The sequence below is a fragment of the Muscardinus avellanarius genome (assembly GCF_963383645.1).
Source record: "Muscardinus avellanarius genome assembly, chromosome: 6".
NCBI lineage: Eukaryota > Metazoa > Chordata > Mammalia > Rodentia > Gliridae > Muscardinus > Muscardinus avellanarius.
Genome location: NC_137791.1, coordinates 38,586,193 through 38,598,444, shown reverse-complemented (window position 1 = coordinate 38,598,444; position 12,252 = coordinate 38,586,193). Strand labels below are relative to the sequence as shown.

The 12,252-nt window shown below is 38.5% G+C and overlaps 1 protein-coding gene across 1 annotated transcript; it reads left to right on the top strand.

The window, feature by feature from the left end:
- Positions 1-7,367: 7,367 nt before the first annotated feature.
- On the top strand, positions 7,368-8,113 carry LOC308264698 (nuclear transcription factor Y subunit beta-like; the record flags this gene model as incomplete). Its single annotated transcript, XM_080698077.1, has 1 exon — positions 7,368-8,113. One exon carries the CDS (start codon positions 7,368-7,370, stop codon positions 7,983-7,985), a length of 618 nt encoding a protein of 205 aa, XP_080554203.1. The 3' UTR covers positions 7,986-8,113.
- Between the last annotated feature and the right edge of the window lie 4,139 nt (positions 8,114-12,252).

The following is a 12,252-nucleotide window of genomic DNA, read 5'->3' as shown; positions in this document are numbered from 1 at the left end:
TCAACCAATAAATGTAAAGGCCAAATGCCCCCTCCAATGAGATGTAACATCCAGTCTAGCTCACCAATGACAAAAGTGCCGACTCAGCCTAAAACTGTATTTAACCCCCCAAACAGGACCACATTCATTCTCTCTCTCTCTCTCTCTCTCTCTCTCTCTCTCTCTCTCTCTCTCTCTCTCTCTCTCTCTCTCCCTCTCTCCCTCTCTCTCTCTCTCCCTCCCTCCCTCCCTTTCTCCCCCCCCCCTCACGTGCACACACTGTCTCTGTCTCTCTCTGTTTTTCTGTCTCTCTTCTCCTTTCTCTGACTGCTTCTCCTCTCTCTGACTGCTTCTCCTTTTGAAACCACTTCCTAAATAAGTCTCTTGGCTGTATGGTCATCTCCAGTGCAGTTTTTTGCCCTTCAAAGGGCATAGATAATTCTAGAAACATTTAAGGCTTAGGGTAAGGAGTCAGGATGAAAGACGAGTGTAGAAACTAACCAGGGATCATATCTGAAAATGCCTGGTAGGATGTACTAAAGATTTTGGAAGCCAGGTGTAACGATACACAGGTTCTAGACCAGATTTAGTGAAACCATTTTCTTCTTTTTTTTTTTTTTCTTTTCTTTTCTTTATTGGTACTGGGAATAGGACTCATAGGCATTCTACCTCCAAGCTACACCCTCAGCCTGATTTTTCATTCTTTATTTTGAAACAAGATCTTGCTAAGTTGTAGAGGGCCTCACTAGTAACTGAGGCTGGCCGTGAACTTGGATCCTTCTGTCTCAGCCTCTCAAGTACTGGACTTACAAGCATGTACTGCCATGCCCGGCTCTAGTGAGACTGTTTCTAAATAAAAAAAAAAAAAAAAAATGAAAATGGCTGAGGGTGTAGCTTGAAGGTAGAATGTCCCTGGGTTCAATTCTGAGTAGAAAAAAAGATTTGAAATTTTAATTTCCTTAATAACATATGGAAAGCTAACCATGGCATCCGATAAGATACATTAGATCTCCTTAATGTGAATTCCCTGGAGAAAGTTGACCTCTTAATCTGAATCCAAGTGAGAAATGATAGCCACCTAACAGAGGCCTTTGTCATGAGGATGGTGTTGGGCAGAATGTCTGTGATTGGTTGTAGGAGGGCAGGAGAGGGACCATTACAACCACCCTCATATGTTGCTAAGATAGAGGGAGGGCAGGTATAGAAGGAAGGCATGTTGAGTTTTAGATGTTGAACAAAAGGTAGAATATCCAAGAGGAGTTACCAGCAGGGAGCTGACCATGTATGCTTGAAGCTCAGGGGAGATCTGAGCTGTTTTGGTTCCTGGCCGATCCTGTTGCTGCTTCCCTCCCCATTCTCTAGAATTGCAGTTCTGTGCTCACACTCCCATTCTGTGTGCACCTCCCAGTCCTGGGATTACAAGGGTATACCACCACACCTGGGTAACAACCGTTTTGTTTCTTGTTTTTTATCTAGCTTCCACATAAAAAAGAAAACATTCAATCCTTGACTTTCTGATACTGACAGATCTCACTTAAGATAATATTCTCTTTTTCCATCCATTTTCCTACAAATGACATAATTTTGTTGTTCTTTATGGCTGAGTAAAGCTCCATTGTGTATATACAACACAATGTTTCAAATGTTTATCTATTCACCTATTGATGAACACTTAGATTTGTTTCATAATTTGGCTGTTGTGAATTGTGCTGCTAAAAACATAGATATGAATTTACCACAGTAGTATTCTGAGTTTAATTTGGAAAAGCCATTTTTGTTTTTTTTTTTGTTTGTTTGTTTGTTTTTTGTGGTACTGGGGGTAGATCCCAGAGCCTTTTACTTCCAGGCTATACTCCCAGACCTTTTTTATATTTTATTTGGAAACAGGGTCTCACTAAGTTGCTGAAAGCCTTACTAAGTAGCTGAGGCTGGCTTTGAACCCATGCGATCCTCCTGTCTCAGCCTTCCAAGCACGGGGATTACAAGTGTGCACCACCACGCCCAGCGGAAAAGCCTTTTTTGAAAAAAAATCACATACTCATTTATATACAGGATTACTTGACGTATCTCTGTTAAGTTCTATTTACTTGTCTATTTTCATGTAAATACTCTTAATTCATATAGCTTTAGAGAAGGGTAGCAATTCCCTCATTCTTCGTTTTCAAAAGTTAACTTCTTGCTGGGTGTCATGGCACAAGCTTGTAATCACAGGACTTGGTTGGCTCAGAGAGGAGAATTGCAGGGTTTTGGCCAGCCTTAAATACCTAGTGAGGCTCTGTTTCAAGATAAAGAATTTTAAAAAAAGGGGGGCTAGGGATGTACCTCAGAGGTAGAATGCCCTGGGTTCAATTCCTAGTACCACAAAAAAGTTTACTTATTTAAAAACTTGCTTATACTTCATATTATTTTTATCAAAAGTTGATAATTAAGCCAGTCTGGTGGCACACGCTTATAATCACAACATTTAGGAGACTGAGACAAGAGGATCATGGTTCGCAGATAGCCTTAACTATTTTTTTTTTTTTTTCCCGGCTTAGGTTTGAATTTTTTTTTTTTTGTTTGCATATGATTTTTTTTATTTTTTTAATTTTATTTTATTGGTGCACTGTATTCATACATCATAGTGGGATACAAACTTTTGTAGACATACATGCACACATCGCCCAGTCAGCCCCCACCCGATCCCCACCCCATTGTCTCCCCATCCCTCCCTCCCATGCTTGGCTTAGTGGTTGACATCTAGTATTTTATCCAAAATTAAAAATGATAATCTCACATAACAGTTTCATTTGTCTGATACCAAGCTTTTGATGTCTTAAAGATAACATTTCAATATTTCTTTTTGCTTTCTTTCTTACCAGAGAATATTTTTTTCTTTTTTTTAGGTGAAACTATCATATATTTATTTTTCAGAAAAAAAATCTATCCTGATATGGAATATGGACGCTAGATACCCAAAACAATCTCGAAGCAAAAACAAAGCTAGAAGATGTATATTTTCTGATTTCAAACCATATAAAGCTACAATAATTGAAACAGTGTAGTACTGTTCTAAAGGCAGATATATAGACCATTGGAGTTAAATACAAGCCTAGAGCTAACTTCTTCCCTATATTGTCAAGTTATTTTTGACAAGGTTTCCACGAAGATTTGGTGGTGGAAATAATAATCTTTTAACTAAATATTGTTGAAAAATAATAGTTACATGGAAAAGAATAAAATTGGACCCTTACCTAATCCCACATACAAGTATTAACTCAAACTAGATAAAAGACCTAAATATAAATCTTAAGACTATAAACTTTTAGGAGAAAATCTGGGTCATAAAACCTCACAACAATGAAATTGGCAGTGATTTCTTGGATATGATTTCAATGGCACAGGCAACAGAAGAATATACAAACTCCCTAAAAAATAAAAGAAAATATTGTATATCCAAAGACAATGTAAACAGAGTTAAAAGTTACTAATAGAATTGGATAAAATATTTCCAAATGCTATATCTGAAGGTATATTAATATTCCAACTAGAAATCCTAAAAATTAACAACAATAAAGGCAAACAATACAGTTTAGAGATAGGTAAAAGACTAACATAAATAATGAATCTCCACAGATAACCAATCTTAGTTTTCTGTTGGATGGAAACTCTTGTTTCTCTGGTTCTGGTGTGTGTTACCTATTTCTTCTTTGTAGTTAATCTCTTTGAGTATTTTCTCTAGCGCTGGTTTTGAAGACATAAATTCCTTCAGTTTCTGTTTGTCATGGAAGCTTCTTATTTCTCCATCTAATTTGATAGAAAGTTTTGCTGGGTAGGAAATTTTTGGCTGGAAGTTGTTTTCTTTAAGAGTTTGGAATATGTTACTCCAAGCCCTTCTGGCTCTCATGACTTGGTTTGGGAAGTCTGGAGTGATTCTAATTGGTTTGCCTCTGAATGTCAGTTGGCCCTTTGTTTTTGTTGCCTTTAAGATTCTCTGCTTGGCTTCCACATTGGTCATTTTGACAATTATATGGCGTGGGGATCCTCTTCTCGGATCCTGTCTAAAGGGAGTTCTATAAGTTTCCTGGATCTGTGTATCAACCTCTTGCTCTATATTTGGAAAATTTTCTGCTATTACTTCCTTGAAGAGATTGTTGATCCCTTTGGTATCACTTTCTTTTCCCTCCTCTATTCCAATTATTCTTAGGTTAGCTCTCTTAAGATGGGCCCATATTTCTTCAATGTCAGATTCCTGCTGTTGGATATCTTTTTCTAGATTAGAAACTATGCATTCATTTTTGAATTGCTCATCTTCTAAGAGCGAGATTCTGTTCTCCATGTGGTCTAATCGGTTGTTTGTGCTTTGAATTGAGGCCTTTACTTCATTAATTGCATCCTTTATCTCTTTTTGGCTCTCTCTGAGTTCTTTTCGAAGCACCTCTATTATTTCTACAGTTATTTTCCTGATTTGATCTTCTAGAAATCTCTGATTTTCTGTTTTATCAGGTTCTGATATTGTGGGGTTGTGCACATTCATTACTTCAGTGTTATTCCTCTTTCCCATGATTTCGGAGGTTTGTGCCTTCTCTGGGTTCTTCCCTTGGGTCACTATGGCTTCACTTAAGGTGCTCTGGATCTCGAGTCTGTATTATCTCAGACCCTACTACTCCTTTACTGGGTTGTATCACAGAGTCTCCGACCCAGGGAGTCGATAGAGGCTGCTTTAAACTATGGGGGGTGCCAGGTTGCACGTTCTCCTATGGTGTGATATCTCTGCCACCACCACTCCCTCACTGGGTCAAGTCCCAGGAGGCACAATACTGGGATTTCTCCTCTGTGGCCCGCAATTTGACTCACTGTTCTTGAGTACGTAGATGTAGCTGTACTGGACTCAGTGAATTCACTGCTGCTGCCGCCGCTGGTGGCAATATGGCGCCTCTGCCACGCCCTCGGCCATGAGGCTGGCGTATTTTTTCTTCTCTGGTTTTGATTTCCACTCTGAATCCCTGCAGCGTGTGCTGAACTCAGCCACTGGGAGCTTTAAATGCTGTCTGCGCCGAAAGATCCCACCTGGCTGTTCCGCATCGGCTCACCTTGGCTTGCTGTAGCTGTCCGCTGAGTTCGCCGCTGCCGCCGGCAGAATGGCGCTGCTGCCGCGTCCTCGGGCGCGTGTGTCTCCTCTGTGGCCCTGAGCTCTGTTCTCAGTCCGCTTTCTCTCTGGAGCCTGGTGGTTTTTTTGTTTTTCTGGTGATGGTGTTTTCTGGCTATGAAAGGCGCTCTTTTTGTGGTAATGGAGATTGGTTGTTAGCGGGACTCTTAAGCCCCGCTTTTCTCGGTCGCCATCTTCCCGGAAGTCTAGCCTTAACTATTTAGTGAGGCACTTTGCAGCTCAGTGAGACCCTGATTTAAAATGAAGAACAAGACTCACTGTGCCCAACTTCAGAGATGAACAGGAAAACAACCAGAACTTGTAGTAAGCGGGTGAAGATTATTGGAAATGTAAATCATCAGTTCCTCCTGAGCAAACACCTGCTACAACTTCCAGCAGTGGTGGTGGAGCTCAACACACCCTCCAGAGATCCAGAGCAATGTTCAACAATAACCAAAGAAAACCCTGCCCGCCTTTTGGGCGCAGGCACTGCAATACCACCATCTTGCCTCACTGCACCCAACTCCAGAGACAAACAGGTAAACAACTAAGGATCTGAAGTAAGTGGTTGCAGATAATTAGAATTGAAAGCCATTCATTCTTCCTGTACAAACACCTGCTAGAACTTGCAGTGGTGGAGACTGAGCTCACAATACCATCCAGAGATCCATAGCGGCACTCAGCAACACCAGAAGTGAAGCCACTGACTGTCCCCACAGGAGAACACCCAGAGCGGCACCCATAGAAACTTGCACAGCCTCAATGAACTCCCTGGGTCTGAGACTTTGCAGTTTAACCTGGCAAGGAAGCAGCCTATGCAGTTGGACATAGCAGGGGCTCAGACAGACTCAGGCTCTGCATCAATGGAAAGTGTGGGGAGAGACCTATGCTTAACACTAGATCCAACTAGTAGGATCTCTGGGATTACCACAGACAATCCAATCTTGGCAAACGAGAAGAAGTCGGACCAGCCCAGCCCTAGCTGTGGAGAAGAGAAACTCTTACATTGAGTTTGATCTCAGAGACAACCGCCACCTACAGAGGTGGGGAGAGACCAAGGCTCCATATCCATGGAAAATGTGGAGGGTGACCTATGCTTAACACTAGATCCAGCCCCATTGATAACAGCTATCTGCATATACTGAGAAAGATTCAGAGATCCAGGCTTGCAGCAGAAAAGGTGCCAGTGGCACTCTGTGTCTGTATAGAGAGGCTACAGAGGCCCAGTCTGCTGACTATTCATATATTTGTAGGGTTGCATTAATTTGTTGTTGTTTTGTTTTTTCTTATTTGTATTTGTGTGAGTGTGTATGCTTGTTCGCTCTCTTTCCAACCCATTTACCAAGCTTCTTCCCATATACATAACTACTCTTTACTCTCCATCCTTTTCTTTTTCTCTCTCTCTCTTCTTTTCTCTTTGTTTTGTATTAAATCCACTTCATATCACTATACTAAATACTCTACATTGGTTATTAGAATACTACTACATATTCATTATCTCTAATCTCTACTATATACTATCTTCCCAAACTCATACTCTCATTCTATTCGATCATACCTGTGGCTTTACCCTATTCTTGAATTTACAACTTCACTTTCCTCCTCACTCAACCTTCACTGTTGAATAGGACACAACTTGCCCTTGGATATACCAACTGACAGTTAGAAACTAAGGGAAATCTACCAAAAGTAACAGGTACAAACTTCTGAAATCATGACAAGGAGAAATAATAAGAAAACAGTGAGCTTCCACAACCCCACAATAATAGAATCTGATAACACAGAATTGCAGAGATTTCCAGAAGGTCAAATCAGGAATGTTACTGTGTAAATAATACAGGACTTTTTAAAACAATTTAGAGAGAGTCTGAAAGAAATAAAGAAAGCAATCATTGAAGTTAATACATCAATCAAACTATAAACAATCGATTAGACCACATGGAGAATCGAATCTCACTCCTAGAAGATGATCACTCCAAAACCAAACACATAATATATAACTTAGAAAAATAATTTGACAGCACAAATTGAACACTGAAGAAATATGGGCCCATTTTTAAAAAGCTAACCTAAGGGAAGCGGAGCTCCGCGCTGGGACTGGTTCCTTCGCAGCCATTTTCTGTCCAACCAAACAGCCGATTGGAGACGGGAGCCAACCAGGGCTGCATTGGAGGTTGAAATCTGATAAAGATTGGACACCCTTTTAGTCAGGTGTTCTGGAGCACCATTGACAACACGGTTCTGCCAGTATTTCACGAGAATGGATGGTGACAGTTCCACAACAGATGCTTCTCAGCTAGGAATTTCTGCAGATTATATTGAAGGAAGTCATTACATTATACAGCCTCACGATGATACCGAGGATAGCATGAATGATCATGAAGACACAAATGGTTCAAAAGAAAGTTTCAGAGAACAAGATATATATCTTCCAATTGCAAATGTGGCTAGGATAATGAAAAATGCCATACCTCAGACCGGAAAGATTGCAAAAGATGCCAAAGAATGTGTTCAAGAATGTGTGAGCGAGTTCATAAGCTTTATAACGTCAGAGGCGAGTGAAAGATGCCATCAAGAGAAGCAAAAGACAATCAATGGGGAGGACATTCTCTTTGCCATGTCTACCTTGGGCTTCGACAGCTACATAGAACCTCTGAAGTTATACCTTCAGAAATTCAGAGAGGCTATGAAAGGAGAGAAGGGAATTGGTGGAGCAGTCACAGCTGCAGACGGACTAAGGGAAGAGCTGACCGAGGAGGCGTTCACTAACCAGTTACCAGCTGGCTTAATAACTGCAGATGGTCAACAACAAAATGTTATGGTTTACACAACATCCTATCAACAGATTTCTGGTGTCCAACAAATTCAGTTTTCATGATGTGAAGAAATGATGGAATGGGAGCATGGAGAAGCAAGAGTGTATGACTCGGGAACAGAGACATCTGAAAGAAGCTTGGTGAAAAGATGTCTCTCTGTATATTAAGTAGCTGTCATGTAGCTTCCGGATGCTTGACTAATTGAGGTGTTAATTCTGACTTGAGAATCTTTTTCATGAATGATTTTAAAGAAAAATTTGGATTTTAAAGGTATTAAAATATTTTTGTTTTGTACAAGAGTTCGTTGCTCTGTATGACGCCTGTATGCATTGTATATTGCAATTTATTACTGTCAGAGATTTGTAGACAGTTTCTTATTTTCATATTGAATCATGTTACTTTTATAATTCAAGTAAGCAGCTGGGTTAATTCATGATGTTTGCCCTGTTAATAAAATATAAGGGTAGAGGTTCAAAAAAATAAAAAATAAAAATAAAAAGCTAACCTAAGAATAATTGGCAAAGAAGAGGGAATAGACAGTGAAACCAAAGGGTCAACAATCTTTTCAAAGAAGTAATATCAGAAAATTTTACAAACATAAAACAAGAAGTTGATACACAGGTATAAGGCACATATAGAAGTCCCTTTAGACAATGTAAAAGGTTCACCATGCTACATAATAGTCAAATTGGCCAATATAGAGAATCGTAAAAGCAACAAAAATAGAAGACCAAGTGACATTCAGAGGCAAACCAATTAGAATCACTCCATACTTCCCAAACCAAGTTATGAAAGCCAGAAGGGCCAAACTCTGAAAGTAAAAAACTTTCAGCCAAAAATTTCCTACCCAGGAAAAATATCTCTCAAATTAGACAGGGTAATAAATTTGCCCCCAAAAAAACAGAAGCTGAAATTATGTCTTCCAAACCAGCACTAGAGAAAATCCTCAAAGAGATTAACTGCAGAGAAGACATAAGTAATTCATGCCAGAAACAGAAAACCAAAAACTTCCACCTAGCAAACAAATAAGCAAACAAGAACAAACACTACCTCAAACAGAAATTAAATCTCAATATGTTAGGAATTAAAAACCATCTTTCAGTAATCACACTTAACATAAATGGCCTCGACTCCCCAATAAAAAGACATAAGGTGGTAAAATGGATTAAAAAACAGAATCCATCTATTTGCTGCCTGTAAGAAACATACCTTACAAGTAAAGATAGTCACAAACTAAAGGTAAAGGGCTGGAGCAAGGTAATTCATGTCAACAGAATTCAAAGACAAACAGAAGTAGCAACTATAATATCAGACAAGTTAGACTTCAAACCCAAGTTTATTAGAAGAGACAATGCAGGTCATTTTTACTAGTAAATGGAACAATACATCAAGAGGAAATAACAATACTCAACATTTATGCCCAAACACAGGTGCAGCTACTTTCATAAAACAAACTCTTTGAGACATTAACTTACACATAAGTCCCAATACAATAATACTGGGAGACTTCAACATCTCTCTCACACTGTTAGACCAATCTTCTGGACAAAAGGTTAGTAAAGATGCCTCAAACCTAAAGAACACCATCAACAAAATGGACCTATTAAACACATATAGAATATTCCACCCAACTACAGAAGATTTCATATTTTTCTCAGCTGCTCATAAAACCTTCTCCAAAACAGATCACATACTGGGCCACAAAGTGAGCAGATATCAATGAAGTAGAATAGAAGTTGAATGTACCCCTTCCAGACTGGTCCATGAAACCCTTCCATGAAAGTTCTTTCTTGGTCCTCAGGTTTCTGAATGCTTGGGAGGGCAATTCTGAGTGCCACCTTGTACATATCATGATGAGGACTGCATAGCCACTGCCAGGCCCAGTTGAGACCTCATAGAGCAGAGCTGCTGCAAATGTGGAGCCCCTGTTCTGAATTAAAGGAATAAACTTTTTGTTCTTTATGACATGAAAAAGTACAATTACTACTAATAAATAAAAGTAAATATGTGATTTGGGTTTTGACTATATTGTATTTGTCTGTGTCATACCAGTGTTCTTTCATGTTGTAATTAAGAGTTAGCTATTCTGTTGTAAAACAGACCAATTCAAATCAGAACAAATGTATATAGTTGAAATTAAATGAATGAAAGAACCAGTTTAAAATATTCATGTCCTATTCTCCTCCCTCACATACAAGACTTTCACTCAGTACAGGAAACAGGTAATTAGAGGTTCTGGACATTATGACAATACCATTGGACAGGGCCATGCACATTCTTCTTAAATCTCTCCCATTTATAATAACTTTTCTATTCCCTTTATTATATCCATGAAGTAAAGCTTCAATTAGTAGCTTATTTGTGAGCAACACCTCTTTTCACAATTGCTTGTCTTAACACAAAAAGTGTACTCTCAGCTTTCAGAGTGAAAAGGGGTTTTTAAAGGTGGAGCAATTAAGCTGGGTAGGCTGTCAAAGAACACAAAACACAGAAGTGGAAAACAAAACAAAGTGCCGCAACAGCTGAAGTATGAAAAATAGTGTCATTACTTTTGCAACATCTATTCTACAAATTGTGGGCATTTACATGTATTAAGTCAAGAACCCAAAGAATATAAGATATAGAAAAATAAATAGTATCTCCATTTTATAGGGTTTGCTTTTGAGTTGAAAAATCTGCTTTAAATCATTTTATTTCATAAAAATTTAAGTAATATTAAGGGAGAATATAGGGAAGTATGAGTACATATACTGTTTGTCTTGGTAAAACAGGCACAGAAGATTATTTTGAGAAGGGATGAGAAAAATGAGACACAGAGGATGAGTAAGAATTAACCAGATAAATTAGAAAGAACAAGGGGAAAGCATTTTAGCAGATGGAACATAACAAATTGAAGGAATAGAAGATGGTGTGATGAATAAGTAGGGTCAAGTAAGCAAAAGAAGTCTATGGAGTGAGCAGGAGAGGGTCTGGTGGACATTTCAAACTGTATGAATTTGTTGGTGCTTGTAACCCAGTACTTGGTAGGCTAAGATAGGAGGATTGTAGGTTGGAGGACAGCCTCAGCAACTCAGTGAGACTCTCAGCAATCTAGGAAGACCCTGTTTCAAAGGATAAAATAAAAAGCAAAAAATAAAATAAGCTGTGAGTGTGGCTCAGAGGCAGAATATCCCTAGATTCAATGCCTAGTGTCATAAAACAATAGTAACAACAACAACAAAATATATAAATGACACTGTGGAAATTAGGTAGGTAGAAGAAATAAAAGAAATTATAGAAAGAAGACATAAAGGGAGAACAAGGAAAATGTAACTGTAATATAGATGCCTGTGGCAAAATTCCCTAATATCATTCCTCCTCAGCCAGGCCTATTAGTCCCAGGTTTCTGGGAGAAATTTATAAGTCTTCAATAATTACTCTGAGCACTGCTGACTGTCATCAAAGAGGCATCTATTGATCAGACAACAGAGATCAAACAAAAGACTCAGAAAGATGGCCTGACAGGACTGTTATTTACCCAACCTAGGAATACTTAAACTGGAGACACATCTGTTGGTCATAAGGTAGTGGTCACACAAAACAGTAATATCCTTAGGCACTATTAGCCCTGCCATAGCTGAATAGTTTAAACAAGATTCTCCCATGACAGAAACATTAAAAAAATTTAAGAATTGGTGGATGTGACATTTCTGATTAAGTTCATTCTGGCTGCCTTGTAGTAACTGAATTTCAACCATCTATAATGATCCACATTAAAGATAAGGTATGGAAAACAAGAGCTTAAATTTAGGTGGTGGAGGTTGTGCAAATTAAAGTAAATAAATATTTGAAATATATTTGAGGAGCTAGGCATGGTGGCACACACTTGTAATCTCAATACTTGGGAGCCTGAGACAGGAGAATTGTGCAGATTTGAAGCTAGCCTCAGCTACTTAGTAAGGCTCTCAGCAAATTAGTGAGACTCTGCTTCAAAATAAAAAATATATAAAATAGATCTGGGAGTGTATACCAGAAATAGAAAGCCTTCAGTTCACATACACACAAAAAGAAATATATTGGGGAAATCAATATTAACATAAAAATTGATAATTAAAATATCTGTGTTAAAAAGGCCATGACACCCCTTTGTTCTCATGATTAGATTTTTTTATTTTGTTTTAAAAATTCTGTTCAGAAGATGACTATAAATCAATAAATGTTTTACTGTTTGCTTCAAAAAATTCCTTCAGACCAAATTATTAGAAACAGTAATCTGTCACCTTTTAAAACAACATCAGTTTAGTTATCAAGACTTACTTCACAATATTTTCAAATTGTAAAGTATCACAT